Source organism: Siniperca chuatsi, linkage group LG3, assembly GCF_020085105.1.
Source record: "Siniperca chuatsi isolate FFG_IHB_CAS linkage group LG3, ASM2008510v1, whole genome shotgun sequence".
Lineage (NCBI taxonomy): Eukaryota > Metazoa > Chordata > Actinopteri > Centrarchiformes > Sinipercidae > Siniperca > Siniperca chuatsi.
In genome coordinates this window covers 25868284-25889703 of record NC_058044.1, presented here as the reverse complement: position 1 = coordinate 25889703, position 21420 = coordinate 25868284, and the positions used below count along the sequence as shown (strand labels likewise).

At 40.1% G+C, this 21420-nt stretch overlaps 2 protein-coding genes across 12 annotated transcripts in view; both read right to left on the bottom strand.

Moving 5' to 3' along the window:
- Positions 1-3914, bottom strand: part of htt (huntingtin) — a 32477-nt gene extending 28563 nt beyond the window's left edge. For 4 of the 10 annotated variants that reach the window (XM_044190512.1, XM_044190518.1, XM_044190513.1 and 1 more), the window contains exons 1-6: positions 3546-3913; positions 1811-1894; positions 1253-1385; positions 864-923; positions 582-661; positions 92-230 (exon numbers count right to left, since the gene is read on the bottom strand). In XM_044190512.1, coding sequence (XP_044046447.1) covers positions 92-230; positions 582-661; positions 864-923; positions 1253-1385; positions 1811-1894; positions 3546-3643 — 594 coding nt within the window. In that variant the 5' untranslated portion in view covers positions 3644-3913. Of the gene's footprint in view, positions 1-91; positions 231-581; positions 662-863; positions 924-1252; positions 1386-1810; positions 1895-3545 lie in introns of all 10 variants that reach the window. The other 6 variants (XM_044190515.1, XM_044190521.1, XM_044190517.1 and 3 more) reach the window with 4 other exon arrangements.
- Positions 3915-5570: 1656 nt separating this feature from the next.
- Positions 5571-21420, bottom strand: part of grk4 (G protein-coupled receptor kinase 4) — a 42532-nt gene continuing 26682 nt past the window's right edge. The window contains exons 6-16 of one of the 2 annotated variants that reach the window (XM_044190531.1): positions 20506-20598; positions 19775-19838; positions 19315-19455; positions 15243-15433; positions 14175-14212; positions 13532-13621; positions 13186-13394; positions 10905-11042; positions 9947-10084; positions 9414-9545; positions 5571-8073 (exon numbers count right to left, since the gene is read on the bottom strand). In XM_044190531.1, the coding sequence (XP_044046466.1) occupies positions 8017-8073; positions 9414-9545; positions 9947-10084; positions 10905-11042; positions 13186-13394; positions 13532-13621; positions 14175-14212; positions 15243-15433; positions 19315-19455; positions 19775-19838; positions 20506-20598 (1291 nt within the window). In that variant the 3' untranslated portion in view covers positions 5571-8016. Of the gene's footprint in view, positions 8074-9367; positions 9546-9946; positions 10085-10904; positions 11043-13185; positions 13395-13531; positions 13622-14174; positions 14213-15242; positions 15434-19314; positions 19456-19774; positions 19839-20505; positions 20599-21420 lie in introns of both variants that reach the window. The other variant, XM_044190532.1, reaches the window with a different exon arrangement.

Below are 21420 nucleotides of genomic sequence, written 5' to 3'. Positions count from 1 at the left end.
AGCAAAACAATTTTCTGAAAACAAAAATCATCTAAGCCCCAATTTAATTTCCATACTACACCATTTCTATGTTTGTGCTTTGTGTGGATACCTTGATCTCGCCATCATTTGCGAAGTGTCCCAAGGCAGCCATGATCTTGGGCATTGCAGCAGCCAGCGTCTCCTGTACTGTCTCCTCCTGCCGCTTGGTGATTCTGGCGAGGCATGGCAACAAGTTGACCAGGTATGGTCTGGACCACAAGATATGGAGGGAGAGATTAGAATGCAAACAGAACAAAGTAGTAAAAAGCCTTTAAAACTGAGTTAGACTGTGATGTTGCTCTCCGTAATCATAGCTGAATGTGATACATGCAATGTTAAATACTTCAAAACTAATAATAAAAAAAAAAACCACATTTAACTTTAGTAAGGAGGCAACCATATTTGAATTAGTTCAACTAATTTTTAGATGGTAAGTTTACAATGTACACCAAAATTGGCTGTCCTCCAGGTATGATTTCCATACTTGGGAATACTGTAATTTAAATATGGTTGTCATGTGAATGAAGTAAAAAGCCATTTTCAGGCATTTGTGTGTATACCTGCATTTCTGTGGTCTGATGAGGTGGGCAAGCTCAGCAAACCGCCACAAAGCTGCCCTCAGACTCCGAGAGGCACCGTTCTACAGAGATACACAAACACTAATATCACAATTCTACTAATCATACTAGTACAGTATCTTATGAAAAACACATCAAGTGTTTTAATTTTCACACATTACATGACACAAATGTCAAACCTTGGTCATTAGTCTGTGAGAATAATACTGTTGCATAAAAATAAAATAAAAAATCAACTTACAACACAAACACATATCTCCTTACCTTTTTAATTTCTTTGTACAGCTCCAGCTGCAGTCTAGGCAGGTTGGAGTCCATCAGCGCCTGAAGATAAATATCAAAATTAAATCATCATGGGCAACATGGCTCATTCAACAATAAAAACTGATTTATTTGTATTCAAAAATCATGCTTTGATGTATACTTTGATAATTACACATATCATCTTTTATTCTTTTTAAATTGATTGATGACACATCTGGTCACATCATGCAAACCCAGATCAAGGCTCATTATTCTGTAAATGTACCATGTCCTCAGAGAGTACCAACTGAAAATGAACTGATGATAAACTTATTGTCCTATTATTGAAGGAAAAAATAAAGGACAACGTAGAAAAGAGCCTTGCTGGAGGAATACAGGGTCCTCCTCACTTTGATGATTTTGTTCAGGCACTCATCGGCTACCATACGGACATCTGATTCGCTGTCATCACTGCAGAGCAGGAACATTTCCATGGCGATGCCAAGCAGTTTCTGAAACTCTGGAGACGTTCTGCTCCCAGGACCATAGAGAAGAAAAGTGAGGCAAATGTCATTATGCACATAAATACTCAAAAGCTTTTCACAGGCTATTCTGAATTCCTGCCTTTCCCTCCCTCATACATACACACACAGATTAGTCCTGGAGTAGCTAGGTAGTTAATCAGATTTAATGAGATGGGATGAGACTTCATGAAGAATTATTGATGATTGACATGACTAGTTCTGAACTGCTTGGAGAATAATTAGGAATCATCCACTGGGGACCATTAATATATATATATGGCAAACCTGGCTAGTAATGAAAATAGCTTGTTGTAGACCTCAACAGAAGTGGTAAAATGTCATGCCCTCTCAATGCAACCCAACTCAAACTTAGGCTTAGGTCATTGTCTTCATACACTCTGTTAAATGTAAATTTGATTGAAAAGTTCAATCAGCAAAGCCTACCTCAGAGACTGAGCCACAATGTTTTCACATATTGTCAGGCAGTGGGTGACCCTGTCCTTCTTTGTGGTAGCCTGTTCCTTTTTCCTGTGGAAGAGGAAAGATGAGGAGGATGAGAAGAAGGGACAGAAAACAAGAGGCAGCAAAAGACAAGGAAAGATAGAGGCAGAGAGAGAGAGAGAGAACGATTTACACCATTAGTGATGCCCTTTACCAAACTTATGTAATCAGCATAATGGCATGTATAACAAGCACAGGATGTAGAGTTGAAAGGTCAATACTTGTTGTGCAGCTAATTCAAGGTAGCTGCTGTTTTACATTAAGTCATGAGCAAATAAGTAGAATGTTCTCTAGGCTACATAACTGACTGAATGGTGACGTCTTCTAAATACTACAACCATCATGCAAACATAACAGTGCAAGCTGTTAACATGGTAGAATCCTTAAAGATGTGATCACCTGTTATCATAACAGTGCATGCCAGTTAGTATTTTGTCCAAGTTGCTCATGACTTTCGGTATATAATAATGATCATATGAGAGCAAAGCAGCTGCAGTTTTTGGAGCCAGGCACCAGAGCTGCTTTCCACCGACTGCAGAAGCTCAATGCATGATTGGAGAGACCTGGCTTTCCCCTATGCTAAGTCCTTATTGGCTCACCAAATTTAAATATATTGAATTTCAACATCTAATCCTATCCAGGATAATAGCTTTCAGCCTTTGAATGGACTAAAAGATACTAATTTGATATAACAAAAGCATGATTAATAACATGTTTAAATGTATGACATTAGGGTAAACTGTCTTAACTACAGTATATTAACATAATAAACTGGTTATACTGTATACTAATCATAAAGGATTAACAATCCATTATAGAGAGTGTATTGCTGACAACAGTTAAAAATAGACATTTTTAGGGACCTCTGGACTGACAGATGAGCCTGATGAGTTTTAACAACACCACCACCACTTAAGAACTTGACAAATCTCCTTGAAATGATTGGCTAAGTTGAATAATACATGGAAAAGATGGAAGAGATGGTATTGTCATTACTGAAGGTGTTTGACATGTGTTCCTTGAATGAAAAAGCTTGGTTCTTTCAGCAGGGGCACAACAAAAACAAGGCATGCAGCCCTAGTCGCTACAGCACCTCTTGCTTCAAGGATCTGTATGGGGTGCGATGGACAAGCATAAATGACGCCAGTCCAGGAGGCTACCATATTAATGCACCGGGTCATCGGCAAAAGTAATTATGACAGCTACCCTTCAGAGCAATGAAGGGTCACCAGCTACATAATGTTACGCTCAAATCGTGAACGTGGGTTTCCAAACAGAGTTGTTTATCCGAGATCATCTTATTGACACTGAACCTTTTAACTGGCCCCTGACCCCTTTAGCAGGTGGTGGGCATCAATTAGCGGACGCCTTCTACGTTAGCTATCATTCAGCTAGTCTGACCCTAAAAATCTGCCTAGCTGACACTCAAATGTTAATGTCAGGTGAAGACGGCTCGCTAAGCATTGGTGCAATGTCGTAGTAGATCTGAACTAGCAGAGAAGTTTAAATAACAGCTTAGACTCTGGTTGCTAGCTTATATTTTAGCGTAACTAGCTTCAAGCCAGCATTAAACCTTGGCTATCTGAGGCAATGACGTTAGCTGGCGAGCTAAGCTACCTGTGTAGCCCAACGTCTGTTAGCTTGCCATGCAATCGCCGTAAGACAAAAATCCACTTACTGCCTCTGGACAAGCTCTTCTGCGGTTGGTGGTCCCTGTTGCTGCTGGAATGACTTCAGAGACTCAAAGGCCTTCATCAGTTTCTCCATGGTGGCCATTTTAGCAATCAACAGTAAGCAAGCTAGCTTGGCTAGCTAATATTTACTATGTGAGCTAACTAGCTAGCACAGTGGAGGCAAGTTAGCGCAAGGAGAGAGCAAGTGGTGCGTAGTGCGACGAGAGTGCTAACACTGCTCGCGACAACTACCACCAGCTCTCTGCCTTCTCTTCGTGCAAGATATCAATTATTCTTTCACAATGTTATTCCTAAATAAACAAAACGTTGGTTGATAATAAGCCATCTTTAATGCAGCCTTGCGTTCCACCGACAAATCGAACCAGGAAGTGGCATATGTGAGAGCTTGACAGAGAGGACAGGGGCGCAAAGTCGGCGGCCAATCAGACTGCGGATTTATGTTGAGTGATTTGAGAAAGAACCAATGAGTGACTGTGATTTTTGTTGTTGTTGTTGTTGTTATTGTTGCTGTCACGGGACCGCTGAAATCCAGATTGTGAAAACCTATTTGAGCAACACCGATGCAGTAGCTGTGGCTTTTATCCGTGCACCAAGAACGATGAGTGGGAGCTGTGACAGTGAGGAGATTAAGAAAGCTTCCTCAGAATCAAATCACAGGACACGTGCATGGAAATCTAACTTATATGGCTCTCATATTCACAATTACACTGTATCTTATTATACCGACCATCTCTGACTGCGTGGGAGGGGCAGAGAATGAATGGATAAAAGACAACCGCCCAATAGAAATAAATCTATAACTTTAATGTGTAGTGAATTCCTATGTAATGAGTAAAGGAAATAGTAGTGATTACTTTAATAAAGTCCTACCTGCAGCAAATATCCTCTAATGCCACCAGTGTAGATAGGTCTACATATTGTGGTTTGGACGTAACATAGGTCTTAGCAGCATGGCACTATTTTCTATTTCTATTTTCTAACTTATTTCCTATCTCCCATATATGCCCATTTTATTCACAACAAACAGATTAATATATGACACAAATAAGTCAAGACACAAGTATTTTTTATACAAATGGCAGTGTATTATTTCATAATTACAAATGTCAGATATGGTACAACAACCAGTGATACAACTTGTACAAGAATTAACAATGACTGCAGTGGTTGAACGACATGACTGTACAGATACAAAAAAAAAGAAAAAAGAAGAGAAATCAAGAAGTCCCAGGCCCCATTTGAATACCAATAATGCATTTGTCATTCCTCCCTTCCTTGAAAATATCACTTATCTGACATATCTGGACAGAGGAGTGTGAAAGCCCGGAGATCCTCCAGGCATTTATCGGTGGTTATCCCAAAACTAGACTCAAGTGACACCAAGGAACTGAGGATCTCTCACTTCTAAATGTCGCTGGTGAGCGCCATTCCAGATTTTAGGGGGAGACTCACCATCACCGCCTTGGAGGAAGGCAGGAGAGTATTCATGTATTCGAACGGGGCCAACTCAGCTGGTCACCTTGCCATTTATAAAGTTGTCCTCAGATACCAGTGAGATATGTTGGCACTAGAAGGTCATCATTTACATATTCAAGGAACCTGAAGTATTACAAACCGATACATGCTTGAGTAATAAAACATATGTATTTTTTAAAACAGGCATTACAATGCACTTAGTGCGGACATTCAAAACTGTTGAGCTGTTTAAAGTTCCTTTATGTGAAGGAATTTCTCTCAGGATGGACGGAATGATAAAGATAGATAAAAAGGCGGGATGTCCGAAATGAACTTGGTAACTGGCACATATAATGAAGGCAGTCTTTCTTCAATCAATTTTTCAGATCACAAAACAAGTTGGATTTACTTAATGTTGCTTTTGGTATCATTGGCAAAAAAGTTAAAGACACTTCCTATAGTCATTGTCAAAACACACCATAGTGCAATGAAACTAAACAGAATTTCTTTACTGCTATATGGATGGTATAAGAGTTCAAACAATGACAGAGGCATGGGTGGCAAACAGTTTAGTTTCCCTGTGAGAGTGAGTGAATGTGTGTTAGAGCTTAGTTACATGTTAGAAATACATCATTTACAAGGTTTTTGAGGCTAAAGAGCTAAAAGGCTAAAATCTACATAGGCAAGAGAAATCAGTCAATCTTCAAAATGTGCCTGAGAGCAACAAAAAAATAACAAAGACACTCAGAAACTCAAGTGACAACAAGCCAGCAACAGCTAGATGCACACATTCGATTCCTGATTTTTGATAATGGAATGTGCAACAGGGGACAACATTTTTAGAACAAGTCAACTCTCCAAATTATTTAACGACATGGGGAATTACATGCGTACCATTTTAATTGTAAGTGGTCTTGAATAGTTTGAAATTCAATTGACATTCAAGTCCCTACATGATTTTGAACTATTGTATTGTAGTACTTCAATGCATTAGACTGAACAAAAGCTGCGTTTGCATACAGTGTAATACACACACACACCACACACACACACACACACACAAAGCTAACATATCCAGATTGGGTATTCACAGCATTAAAACAGGTGGTGGGGAGTAAACAGCGACTGCCTCAAAAGCAAAATTCAAAAGCAAAATGGCTTCCAATGCCTCTGAAATGCCAATGAGAACAAACACAAATAGTGGACATGAGGAATCCTGATTAGGGCATGTTGGGAAATGTACAGAATATGTATTTGTTCGTGATTGGTTAACTTGGAAGGAAACACTTCTACGATGAAACAAAAGTGCACAACAGTTGTGGTTCTGCAAGTGGTCGAGTGTTCCTGTGCACGGATGATGGTAACTCTGCAGGCAGGAGTTTACACATTATTCCCATTCCTCCCCGTCTACACGCACATACAAGCAACTATCTCAAGTCATTCCTATGAGAGAACAACATACAGGATTTCAATGGAATAGTCAAAGGTGGGCGCTATTACGATTAAGAAATATTATTTTCATCTAGTACAAACACAGCAAAAGCCAAGGGATCTAACTGGAGGTCTACTAGCAGGATGTGTGGCCGACAGGGATCGTGCTATCTATGATCATCAGGCAAGGAGGCCAAAGCAGGCTGTATCTTGACTCAGCGCAGAGGCTAATAACTGCTGACAGCTGAATCAATGGAAGTTAGTTTGATGCAACAACAATTTGTTATCTAGATGAAGCCTTTGTCAGCAGCAGGTCAGATCTCTGATACAGTGCCATCCTAATCATCATCATCTGTCTCTATGTTCTAACTTGTTCTCCAGTCAACCTGTCCTAGGTTTGCTGGTATACTAAAAATATTGGTGGCAAATTACTAGGATATTTCAAGAGAAAGGATTTCCACTTAGCAAATGAAACAGGTTTATAATAACTGGACACATCAGGGGAAAAGGAAAAAACAACAAAGAAAAGCCAGGTAGTACAACCAAAGAAGTAGAAAAAAGGATGAGGAATAAAGATAAATCACAAAAAAATCTTTGCCTGAGTGAATAATGTAACAGACTTTGACTTAACAGCTGTGCTCCAGAAGGAATCACTGTCTGGCATCTGAAATCAATGTTCTGTGCCTTTTGCAGCTCATGAGAGATTTTTGGAGAGGTCCAGGAATGATAATTATCAGGACTTATATTACAGAGAAAAGCCTCTGTAATATTTCCTTCGTATTTTAAAAGATTCTTATTGTTGCACATGCTGACAAAAAAAGATTGTCAGAAATAAATCCATGCCATCTCTGCTAGACTTGAGTTGGTACAGGCACCTAGAAGACGGTTTACTACACACTCCATCCAGTCCAGTGCAGCCTGGTTCACTGGGCTGAGGGAAGGACGTGGATTATCACTTCCAAACCAATGAGGGGGCAGGTGGAGATCTGGGAAACATATGGGAAGGCTTAAACAGCATGGCATCAACACATCAATGTTAAACCCTCCCCATATCATTTGGATCGATGAGCTTTGTTCAGATCTACCTGAGCCTTAAGGGGTGCGGAAGCTAAGGGTTAGTTTGGGGTCAGGTGGATCTGATGTGCTAACAACACGTCATGGCCAAATCATAGAGCACATATAAAAACAAAAAGGCCTTATGCTACATTGAGAAAAATAAAAGGACTACTGGTACTGTGCTTCTTAAAAAAAACTCCCCAATACACATTATCCATACTCATTCCAAAAGAAAAGAAAAGGAAATAAAAATGTAATGTATGCATTCAAGTGGTACTTTTATGGCTTTTTGTACAATACAACCTTTAGTGAAAATATACATCTAGACATAAATTCAAGTACAAATGTACAAAATCTTTAAACTCATACTTTTTTCTTTAATTATAATACACTTTTAATACAGCTCATAAATACAGGTCAACATTCACTGAGTTCCTAAGATTTCCGCTCGGTTGGAGTTTGTGGTGAAGTTCAGCGGCGAGAGGGGAGGAGGAGGCAGGTGGAGGGAGTGGTTTAAAGTCGCGAGGGCTCTTCGATCTCGTCGTCACTGTAACCGCCCTTAAAACAGACCTGGAAAGAACCAAAAGTGAGGATATATCACTAACATTAGCAACTTTCATCGCTACGCCATCTCACATGTGCAAGATGATGTCACGTTCTCCTGAAATGCCGACCTTGACTCAACCACATCACAAGAGGTATTTCTGTAGTGCCCAGGCTGATATCCAGCACTCAAACACACAACTGTGAACATGCAACTGAAGCAAGGGCGTAGCTTTGGCAGCAAATAACAAATTGTGATGAAACTGGTTATTGTGCTTTCCCTAATAATGGTAGTATAACAAAAAACAAAAAAAACTACAAATGCTATGTAAATCTGTTTTTTAATGTACTACCCTTACTTCAAATTTTGTGTAGTTGTCTTGGTAGACCTGATAATGAATTTGCATCTTTACTATGAAGAGCCTTAAATTTGATTGATGTTAAAAAAAACCCCAACAACTTTTACCTGAACAACATGCAGAGGTAAGTAGTGAGCAGTGCCTGCAGTCTGTCTCTCAGGCTGAATACAGCCCCAACAACCTCCACCAGTAAGAGAAGGCAGACTGTATATTTCCTTAGAGGCAAAACGCAGGGCGAAAACCGTTTTCTAAGCACTCACTGCTGCCTGTATAGCTTATTGCTGTGAGCATATGGTAATAATTGAAGGTGACTCAGATGAGCGTATTGACATTTTTTTATCAACTCCTCATTCATCTTATTTGCATTTTGCCAATAAGAGATCACTGTTCAGAGAGATTTTAAAGAAAACCAAACAGACACTATAAAAGTGTGCCAAAAGTAGGATTTGGAAAAGTGAAAGGGAAAGGTCCCCTTTGTCCCCAGTGGCTGTTACACCCTTGAATTCAAGGAAAGTACAGAACAAAATGAAAGGTCTCTGTACTAAAGAACAGGTAAAAGATAGTGCAAATAACTTGTTAGCTGAGTAGCTCCTGCAGCCAATAAAATATATTAGAACCATTTTTTACCACTGACAAACCTTTTGTGTCAATGTATCTTAAAAGCAAACCTTGATATCAAGTCTTCCCACAACCACAAACCAAGAAAAGAATCCTCATGTTAGACCTTCTGAGACAAGTGGCACAGCAACAAATACAGAAAAGAATATGCAAAGGGCTAAACAGGGGACCCCAGAGAAAAGGAAAAAGAGAGGCCTTTTTCTAACCAACTTAAACTTGGAATGGCATAACTGGAAACAACCAATTAATTGTTCAAATTTCACAGGGGTTCAGGGGTAACGTTTTCACATGTTGAGTTTGGACAAGGCCTGGAAAAACAAGGAAAGAAGGAAGAGAGGAAGTACCTTAGCCCCCACCCCCTCGGACAGTTGGCGGAGCACTAGCACTTGCCTCTCGTCTGAACAGGCGGTAGAAGAAGCCTCTCTTTGGTGGAGGATTAGGCCGGTTCACGTCCAGGTCTGAGCACAGCGTCCCGTCAGTCTCGTAGACGTTGATTTCTTTGAAGCACTCCATCTCAATCATCTACAAAAGGACGAGAGGTTGAGTTATCTATCCTGATAACTTTCACTTCCCTAAGAGTATGGTGCTACAAAAGGCCTGTGGGTCAGCATAAGGCTGGGTGTTATTTATAACACAACCCTCTCTACAGGTAGCTGTTTAAGTATCCACCTGGATTGGGCACTTAGGATGTAAATGAACACCTCCACACCTTGTCTCATACATATTCAGTAACTTGACTCATTCACTGGCAATGGCATATTCACATTTATTTATAGTTATTTATCCTTCTACATTACTCTTGGTATTGGATGGTATTCTTCATTAATACAGGTATTCATGTGTCCCCAGTGCTGTACTGCACTGTATCTGTCAGTTGTGGGACTGAACAATGACATCATCTCAGTGGCCTGAGCCTGCAGTACCTCGTTCTGCCACGGGATGGAGACACTGCCTGTGACAAACTTGTGGTAGAAGTCATCGTCTGTGGGGTCAAGGTTCACGCCTTTGACGGTGGAGAACTGCTCAATGTCCAGGACGTCTTTACAGTACACGGCCCGAGGCTGAGAGAGAGAGAGACAGAAAGAAAGAGGAAGAATGACAGAGAGAAAAGAGACAACAGTGAAAAGTCTAAATATTTTTGGATGAAAGGGGGAATGCTAAACCTGAAATACTTAAAAGTCCGATGGTTCTTTAAATAACATGGAAATCTTCACACGCCTGAGGACTCTTTGCTGCTCTGTTTGCCTCAGCACAACCCTACTGACCTGAATAACCCAAAATAGAAACGCGGATAACACTATCTACTTTCAACTATTGATTTAACCTCTCAGGTCAGTCCCTCTCCCTCACTCAGGCTATTTATGAAACTGGAAATGTAATGATTCTCTCTATGAACAGCTTTGTTATCATAGGCTATATGAGTGCAGCACACAATAAAGGATTAGAGTGATGTTTGGTTGAACTACATTCATCCAGGCAAGGTGGTGGTCTGTATTACACTCCATAGTTACACACATTCACACTTAAGAGTTTCCTACTATGACCACAGCCATCTACAGTTCACCATTAAAAGCTCCACTGGAGGTATTAGTGATGTTAACCATACAACAGGACAACTCTGCTTTAATTGCTATAGAAAGCATGTTTTCCATTCTGTCAGCCAGTTTATGATTTCAAATGACGACACTGAAATCACACGTCTTCTTCTCACCACCCCCACTAGCTACCATGATAACTAGCTTATACTGGAAGTGTTTGTTTACTTGTGACAATGGTATTTCCTGTATGCTGATTTGCAGCTCACCGAGGTTTCAGGCTACAAGCTGTGAATCGAGCCTGTATGTACTGTGCGCACTGTGAGTGTGTGTGTGCTGTTCTTACATCGGGGCTGAAGGGAGGGTCCAGTATGTTGGCCTCCAGCCGTTTGAAGTTGATGTTTCTGAAGATGGGGTGCTGCTTAACCTCTATGGCCCCTCGACCCTGACAACCCAGTCGCTCCTTGGGGTCCTTAGCCAGGAGCTGACACGCAGGAGGAAGAGGAAGAGGCAGAAGAGATTTAAAGATTGCAACTCTAAAGAGTGGCTTTGGCTGATAAATCATAGCTTAATATATTTCATATTTCTCATAAAACAAACTTCTATTTAAGCCCAGTTCTCTATCATCAATCAAACACACAAAGAAAGGGAGGGGGTACCTGTGATGTTGAATAACTTATGAATGAATAGCTCATGAAATGGATGAGTGCTATTTAGTGGTTTGGCTGCTAGTGGGCACTCTCACTGGCCCTGTTGTCACCCAAAAGCTGGTGGATTTCACATTCAACAAACAAATGGCTTCTCCCTTTTTTCACCACATCTCCCACTCTTTATTCCCCTTTGTTCCTCTTGTCGTTGAGCAACTCTTAATTTACACCAGGGATCAAAGCAGACTCTCACTTTATGGTCTTGACAACTTGGATCACTTGTCTATTTTTGGCAAGTGATCCAAGTGATTCCCACCCCGGCCCAATTCTATCCCCTTCCTTATTATCTTTCTCCCATTTCTTGCAGAAGCCCCCACCCCATTCCTCCTCTCCCAGGGGAGTCCTTGAATCTGCTGAACCTTGGGTTAGAATGTTCCACTGCGTCACACAAATAAATGTCCCGTCCCCCACTGCGCAGAGGCAAAGCAGCTCAGTGGCCCCCTCTTAGAGCACAGAATAGTGATTGTGGAAGACAGGAGGTCAAAGACAAATGGAAATATTTCAAGAAAAGTTATAATAAACAATTGATCTCCTTAAACCTGTACTAATCAATATTTTTATATTAACATATATTAACGTAGTAACAATTCCCTTCCTCTCTACGGAGCAATTTCGCGTCTTTCAGCTCATTGTTTTGGTTTTACGGCCCAAATTTACTGTTTGGATTCAGTCTTACTGCTGTCATCCGTGCTGTTTTCAGCCACAACAGGCAGCTGTTTTAGCAAAAAGTCTCTGATAAACCCACTGTACGCTACCTGTCCAGCACCAAATAACAGGTAGACAAAGTTAGCGACTAGCTGGTGAACATAGTGGAGCATTTAGTAGCTAAAGAGAGAGGAAAGTTATTACTGGACTTGCATTCGCCTGGTCACCAGAAAATACGACTCCAAATATATGCAAATTTTGCTCCGTATCAGCTGGATGTGTATATATGCAACTGTTCAACACCTTTGCCATAATTTATCAGTGTTGTGTTTACAGCTTGTTCTACTGCTCCCAAGTGGCCCAAAAAAAAAATCAACTAATACAGGCTTTAACTACATTTGTTTAGAAATAAGGGGTATTTAAAAAAAAAAAAAACATTCATAGTAGAGGGTGCAGAACAAAATGTATAGTAGGATTCTCTTGGATTGTCTCTCACCCAGTGCATGCTGGGATTAACTCCACACAACCCTGAACAGGACAAGTGGATATACTAAAAAAATGGATGGATGGATCTTGGCCAAAATTATTATCATATACAATATTATCTAATCTTAAAATAGAATTATAACATATAGTTCTTCAAAGATTTAAAGAAATTTAGATTACCAAACATATCTTGTAACACATGCCTTACTGTAAAAATCAGAATCTTACATTAAGTAAAAAACAAAATATGTATAGCTTTTACAGAAAATGTTTTTAATCCTTAAACAAACCAGAAACTGCTAAATTAACAAAATAAAATGTAGTTCAAGAAACCTGTTTTTCCAAAACAGGAAAAGATCTTTCTTTGCAATGAAATACTGTCAGTCAAACAGCATTGTTTCTAATATCTCACTGTGCAACTTCTGCTTTTCTTGTGTCACTGTGTCTGCTAAGTGAGTGGCAGAACATAATAAGTGCTCCCCAATTATATTAATAAAGGCAGTTAATAAAGGCAGTAATATAAACCTGTTCATGTAATTTATCAAGACATGAACTTTCATGTATATACTGAACTGAATTCATCATCAAGTGGTTTGACATTTCCACTTTCCCATTCCACCATCCCTTCTGCCACATCCATCCTGTCCTCAGGATGGATGTGATGTCCTCATTTTCCACTAATCTTAAAGAATTTTGTTGATGTGCTCTCCTCCCTTTGTCCTTTTTGCTCCTTTTCCACCCTTTTCCTAATCCCACAGCCATCTGTCACCTCCATCTCCTCACTCTCACCTGTCTGCAGATGTCCTTTGCCTCCTCTGAGAACTTATCAGAGTACTCCTCCTGGTCCTCGCGCACTCGTCTGTCCACCTCCTCCCGCTTGACACGCTCCTTGCGCTTGCGGAAGGGCGACTGGCCCTGTATCATCTCAAAGATCAGGCAGCCCAGCCCCCACCAGTCCGGGCTGACGGTGTAGCTCTCGTTCTGGATCACCTCTGGAGCTGAGGCAGGGAAGAGGAATGAGAAAAGAAAGATCAGTTTAAAAGTTCATAAGGAGGGGCCGAAAACTGAGATTTGTACAGAGAGGGTAAAAAAAAAAGGAGGTAGAAGAGGGTAGCAGAGTTACCCACATTCTTACCCATGTATCCAACAGTGCCCACTCTCCCTCGTATCGTCTCTCCTTCAGGGATTTGAACAGCAAGGCCCAGGTCTGAAATTCGGATATGTCCTGAACAAGAACCACAGATTAATTACCTTACTGAGATTGTGCTGAATGTACATATTTTAATAAAAATGTACACTTTTTTTGTGATTAACAGAGGAATACATTTAATTTCCTAGAGTGCAAAGGTCACAGCCGTAGTGCCCCAATAATAATCATGTTACACTAAAATGATCTTTTATGATAGAACTGTGAAAGAAAGAGAATTAAAAAAGTAAGAGCTTAAGAGAGACATGCAGAAGATTCCTCTATTTCAATACAAGACCATGTTACAGAGAATAGATGATATGGGAGTATGACTCAGAGAGGAGAGCGTGATGTGAAGAACTTGAAGAGATGACTTTTCAGCCTGTGAAAGGGGGGGGACAGAGATATAATGTGCTTGCACATTATAAAGTGGACTAGTTACAAACTGCTTGTTTGTCTTGTGCCGTGTGAGGTATGGGTTACATCAAAAGAACTGTGGAAAACAAATAATATTCTCTAACCAAGAAGTGTGCCCACATATTAGCCCACTCTGGCTTGAATTTAACAATAAGAAAAAAACATTGGAACATACCACGATCATCCAGAAGGATGTTTTCAGGTTTCAAATCCCTGCGAGAAAGAAGAACACATTAGGGGGTCATTCCGGTGATATTGTGCTCGTATAAAAAAAAACAACTTACATTTGAGTAAGAGGATATAACAATAAAATCCTGGATAAATATTTGTATATTTTATTAACTTGTCATTTTGTTGACATTTCATTGTCTTTTATTGACCATGTGCTTTCTGTTCTTCAGCTTCTACAATCTTTCCTGTGGATTAATAGATGGCTTATCTGCACACATGTCTTTATTTGCTTTATTTGTTATCATGCGTTTTATTGTTTATTATTGAGCTATACTCCTGGGTTACAACAGAACTTCCTGACTGAGGATTTTAGGCTTGTGTTTTTATAAATCTCATCTCAGAACTCATTTATATGTTAAGGTCTTTTCGGAGCCTTTTATTAATCAACGTGCCACATTATTATTTGACTTTATTTTAACCCCTTTTTAAGCCAAATCATTGTCTTATCTAACTTTTTGAAAAGTGCAATACAAAAAAAGTTTATTATTTATTATAAAAGCTGTAAAATTTGAAAACTGGGGCACTCTACTAACCAATGCCAAGCTCAACCACAATTTCAACAGTGAAGTTTACTGTAACACTTGCAGATATCAAGGAACACTGTTTATATGACTACATGGGCCAAGTGTATGTGGGTGCATTTGTACTCTAAGAACATCAGTGTTTATGTTAGCATTACTGAGGCTCCACTAAGTGTGACAGGTGCATGGCACCTCATAGAAATCAGTACACCATTAATCCAGTGTCACTTCATGTGTAAAATCGGTTGAGTGTCCCTTTAAAGGCCAGGACATCTGGGGTTTACAGCACTAGTTCTCAGAGACAGAGATCCTTAAAATACCCCTGGAAATGTTCCTAAAGCCTCTATGCTTAATGCTGTCTTAATATGTAATGACAACAGTAAACAGGGCCCGCCGACAGTATCTTCTAATCAGAAATACTATCATTACAAAAGATCTTGATTTCCCATCTACACCTTCCCCAACTGTGTCTGACCCCCATGTGACCGAACCTGTAGACTATCCTCTCACGGTGAAGGTCCTCAAGGCCACAGCAGATCTCAGCAGCATAGAAGATGGCCCTCTGCTCGTCAAAGCCCGAGTTGCCCATGTTGTAGATGTGGAACTTTAAGTCTCCGCCATTCATTATGGTCAACACCAGGCACAGCGCATCCTTGGTCTCATAGGCATATGCTAGACTAACCTGGAGAGGGAGGCAAATTTGGGGAAGTGGTAACAAGGGAGGTGAGGGACCAGTCAAGGAGTTGGTGTAGAAGAGGGCATGAAGAGAGAAAGGGGGGGAGAAGGAGGAAGAGGGAGGAGCAGTGGTAAGAGACAGGGTGGCTAGAGGAACATGATTGCTTCATTTGGTTTGATTAATGCCCCAAATAATCATCCAAAATCCCAGATGGAATGTATACAAAGAGAGAGAGATATCACAAATACGGAAAACCAGAAGCTTTTTCTTTACCCTGTACTCCATCGCCTCATGTCCTTTCCCTCTAATCCCACCATCTATCTCTCTTTTCTCCCTTCATTCCCACCAGCCCGCCCCGTGGGTCAGTGACACGCAGGGTATCGTGTGTGTGTGCGCATGTGCTGTTGTGTCCAAGCAGGATGTTGCTGCCATCAGGAGGAATCCCATCTGCTCCAGACTATGTAGTCAGAGATGGACCACACGAGAGGATGGGAAAAATTCTTATGGGGCCAAGTGAACAACACACACACACACACACACACATACATATATATACATACTGTACCCTCAACAAACACACGCACGTGTACTACAAGCTAAAGCAAACAGTCTTATGCACGCTTCCAAAAATCCTGATTATTCATTAGCAATGGACAAATCTGGCATTGAACCTGGCACCACAGAACAATGCCTCTCATATAAAATGTATAAAACGCTATAAAAAGATATCCAAAATGCCTTTCAATAATGAATTAAATAATCAATAAAAATGTTCACTAATGCCCAACATATATGCGCAATAAAATCACAGAAATGAAGAAAACCAAAGGCAACCGGTTTACTGGAAATGACTTTACTCTGTAAATGACTTTACTTTGCTCCCTTTGGAGTTTAATCTTCTCAGGTAATGGACCGGACAGTTGATGCATTGGCATCAGTATCAAATGATAGCCAACCAAATCTGCATCAGAGCGAGGTAGCTCTACCTCAGTCTCACCTGCTGGAGACTTTAGAACATGGTCACCCTGCCCTTATACATATTCACACCCACACACTGAAAATGTGGATGGGTTATTGGTTAATACATACAGTAAGCTAGCAGTATGTATTGACTAAGAGTATGATGCACTGATAAAAAAAAAGGTAAAGAAGAATAGCAAGAGAGAGAGAAATGAGGGGTTTGAGAGAGCACTTGACTCTTCTCCTTGCTACTGCTGTTTGGTCAGTGTTGCTAGGCAACAGAGCTGCTCTCGTAGGTAGAGAGGCACATGAAGAGTCATCAGTTCTGCCTGCAGCACCAAGAACGAACACACACACACACAGAATCATGTGCCAATCCCAGGTGACAAGAGCTGCAAATCTGAGGTTCTGTAACAAGCCCACTCCAGCCTCTGTGTGTGTGTATATATGTGTGTGTGTGTGTATGTGTGTGTGTGCGCACACGCATGCATGCCCATACACATGCTTCTGCCATGACTCACTCAAAACAAGGACGCGCAACATAGCTCACGCTGCATCAGAAACCGACTAATCCAACACGTAGTACAACTCAAACACAACCATTAGCTTCAAATGGAGAACATAGAGAGGCTTTGAGGCTGTGCTCCCTTTTAGTCCAGCTTACTGTACTACAGATCAATATCACAGTTCTGTACAGTTAAACAGTAGAACACTGTGTTCTACAGTATGTACACATACAAAGTACACATTGCACAGAGACCCACAGACCTGAAATTAACATGCTTATCCCTCTAGCCGCTCCTCGACGTGTTCCAGGAATGTTAAACGAGCACTTGCTGTAATTTTCTTGTCTCATGGAACAATCATTTTTTTAGAGAAACACAACCCCGAGCCAAAGCTAATTTTTCTTTTCCTGCCTGAGCACCTGAGATGTTTTTGTGTGTACAGTTGGACGAAATGGAAAGAGAAGCACACATCACTAGCTTTCCAGCTGCGTTTTGACTCCTGATGTCAAGCAGGATTCAAATTCAAGCATTTTTACATACACAGAGTGTTGATAGCAGAATTTTTTTTTTACTGTATCACATGTACACAGTGAGACACAGTAAAAGGAGTGAAGATGGTTCAGATTTTAAAATTTGTGAACTGACAAATTTCTACTCTTGCTACTCACTTGTATTTTATTAAAGAAAATACAAGCTAATAAAGTCAGTCTTCCTTATTTCAGATGTATTTCAAGCACTGCCATCATAGAAATTAAATGGAAATAAGTTATGCATTCAAGGTTATTATTGTAACATCTCATATCTAATTTATGACCAATAGACATTGCTGATATCTTCCTTAAGGTCTTGAACTGTTCCTACAATGTATCATCTTGCATGTTAATGGCCTGTCAACTGTAAATTTCTGCCCTTCAGTACTTTGGTACAGCATGGAAGAAATGAAAAGCTAGGTGACTCCCTAAAAAGCGTTCAAGCTTGGCATTACAACGCCATCCAAAAACCACTGCTTACTCATGACTATGGCTCAATTTATGAAAATTCTCCATAGGAAAATCAGCCAAGAGCAACGCCACCATTAAGAGCTTGAGGCACAGTGGTACGGTGGCAGGGTAATGATTTCTTTTTTTGGGCTGGCACACATGCGCCGAGCAGGACACTGTACCACTTTCTTCTACATGCTGTTGCTCTATTATGAATCTTAAATTGGGCTGCAAAATTCCACAAAATTCAATATAGTCGGCTTGCAAGAGACAACACAATGAGCTCAAGGAATGAGAGTGTCTTTTGAGGGTACTCAAGCTCCCTTGACATTTTCGGCATTTTGTGGTGTTCTAGTTTGGTTGGACGACCAGGAAGAGCAGCTTTAATATCGCTTCCTGATGACAGAACCTGCAATGCTTGGATGAAGTTCTTTGGAAATTGTTTTCATATTGTTCTACATATTAGTGCTTCCTCAGAATAGTCTCTGAAATCTGACAGTGCCTAAATTTAATGCTCAGGTTACTGCTCTGACAAGCACTTTTCAATTGATTACTGAGGCGTTTTGTTCTGAATCACGTCCAAACAATTGATTTGGCCTCAAATGAACTCCGGTCAAGTTGTAAGGACTTTGCCACTGCAAATAGGATCAATAACAAAGTTATCCTTATCATGTCCTTGGTTACGTTTTCAGCTGATTGTGTATAGAGTGACAATTAAAAGTAATAGATAAAATTAGATAATAGTAATAGACAGTTAAAAAGTGCTTGACCAAAGTAGGTATGTGTGATGGTGTGTGTGTTATTTTCCTTCGCAATCAATGGCACACACCTGTCAAAAAGTACACAAATATATAACTATCAATCTGTATATTTGAACACCATCAACAACATAGAAACACTTCATTAAAAAAAATCATATGGCAGCAAAACAGATTTCAATCAAATTTTAGAATACATTCACAGATGATTAAAGGCCGACAGTATGATCCAAATGAAATCTAATTTGGCATGTTTGCACAGGCTAAATAGCAGGTTTGTTACAAAAGGAATTTGGATTCAGCTTCAGTTGCTGATGTGCATGCAAGCTGACCAGATGAATTTGTTGCACTGCCCTGCGGTATGCCGTCACATGCAACTAGTCAATAATATCATGTGTCTTATTATTTTTCCCCTTTTGCAGGTTTTATCACATGCTTCTTTCCACTGCGACTCGCGAGCTCGTCCACCTGGCATGGACGTCATTAAACAAACACAGCAACTGTCTTTAACAGCTGATCGGCAGCCTTTGCAAACACGCTATTCAATTTCATTTGCAGGATCCTGGAGCCATGACAAACAATGCTCTCACATACAGTACGCACGCACACTCACACAGACAGACAGACAGACAAAACAGGTACAATTCTGTTGAAAGGTTGAATAAGAAAAAGGTAGTACTTACTACAAAACTACTGTTAACTTTTTCTAAAATGCGTTTTTCGTTTAGTGCCATTGCTTCACCTTTTCTTTTCTTCACTCGTTTCTTTTCCAGCTTTTTACAGGCGTACATCTTACCGGTGGCACGTACTTGGCAGGCACAAACCTGGAAAACAAGCAGCAAGGAAACATGATCACACACACATACACATAAAAAAAAACACTTTAAAAAGTGTAACTAATGGAAGATAATGTGTCACACCACCACAGATTTATCCACCCAGCATCACTGGAGTGGAGACATAAACAGTGCTGCATTAACTAACTGTTAAATGTTACTTGTAGCAACTTAAATCATTAACATCTCATTTTCAAACTTGCTGTGAACATAATGTTGGCTCAGTATCCATCATAAAAACTTTAATAAGCACAACACCACAGTAAACAGTCCGTTATTTCAACTTCTTGATTGCAGTGACACTCACCTCGCCAAATCCACCTTTTCCTAGTACTCTATAATGTCTGAAGGTATTTTTGGTTACTGGTTGCCTGCGGGGATGGAAAGAAGAAAGAGAAAGAGAGAAATGATCAAGAGAGAGAAAATAACTGATTCATTCTCTCAGACCATGTGATGTTGCAGACAGAGTAATGCTCTAATATATTATTAATTCACCCTGATGACTGCTGTTTCCACTCTGCTTCGGTTACCCAGCCATTATGCAAAGCATCATCAATTATTTACCACTCGCACAGAAACACTGATTGGCAGCACCACCGTTGTGTTTCGTTGCACCTTTCCTGCTACTAGTCTGTATATACTGTATACTGTAATGTTTGTTTTGTTTGTTGTAAGCATTTCTTATGCATATTATATTTATTAGCATAAGGTTATCTTCATATTTTTAAAAAAATATTTATTAATAATTTACTTTATTATCCTTAGTTTTTTTTCTCCAGAGATGATACATCCAGAAAATAAATAAATAAATAAATAAATAAATAAATAAATAAATACATAAATAACAGTTTGGACATGTACTGGAAGTTTAAAAAGGAGATAATTTGCTGCCCTGCAAACAAAGAAGTGGAATGAATGATGCAACCCTGAACGGGAAATACAGAATGCGTATGAGATCACAGGTGTCATTTTATGTAAGACAAAGGAATGGTTTGCATGTCTGTTTTACCAAGTGTGTAATCTGCAGTGACTACCCACCTCTCCAACCATTTCCACTGCAGGAAGCGAGAGAAGTACATGGACTCATGGTAGGAGGAAAATGGAGCTCCACTCAGATAATCACGAACTATTCTGTGGGGGGGAGGGAGAAAGAGGGTTGATGATCATTTAATAACAAGCTAATAAGATTTAACAATGTACATGTCACCAGAAAAAAAAATATATAAAAAAATACGCATCACATGTAAGATTTCTTGCCAAATCTTCCAGACAGACTAACAGACAGCTGGCCTGCGTTCCCCTTTATCTTTTACAATGACTACAAACACTCACATCCTCTCTATCTGACTAGCCCCTGAATCACATGTGTGCTCATGTTTGTGTATATATGAGTGTGTTTGTGTGTGTGTTTAGGCATCGCCAGCTGTGTTAAGGTTCAAAGCCGTTCTCAGTGGAAAGACTGAAAAAGCTCAGATACACCACCGTGAAATATGAAAAATGCCTTTGAACAGAGACATTCCACTCAACCAGGAAACAGGGGATTTTGGGAAAACCGGTTTTTACTGAGCAGGAGGTTGAGCGGAACATTTAATCTCACTTTACCTCACATGTGAATGTGGTTGTGAGTCTGTCCAAATCTATGCAATTATGAATATATTCAGACATCATCACCCAAAAAAGACCGACATTTTATAAAAGTCCTGCCGTAAATCGAAGGATTGAGGTAACTGATACCCACGATGACCCAAAAAAAAAAAAGGAAAAAAAAAGTCTTTGGAAGGAGGGGTCACGAAAGGTCACAGACTCCTCATCTCCTGACCATACAACAACCGTCACTCCACTGAGAGTTGTAAGGACATGACTCTTTGACACGACCCTGCAAGCCTCTCATATTAGTGTCCTTTTTAACTGCTTTGACTTTCAGATGTTGTTTAAACAAAATGTCCTCTTTAA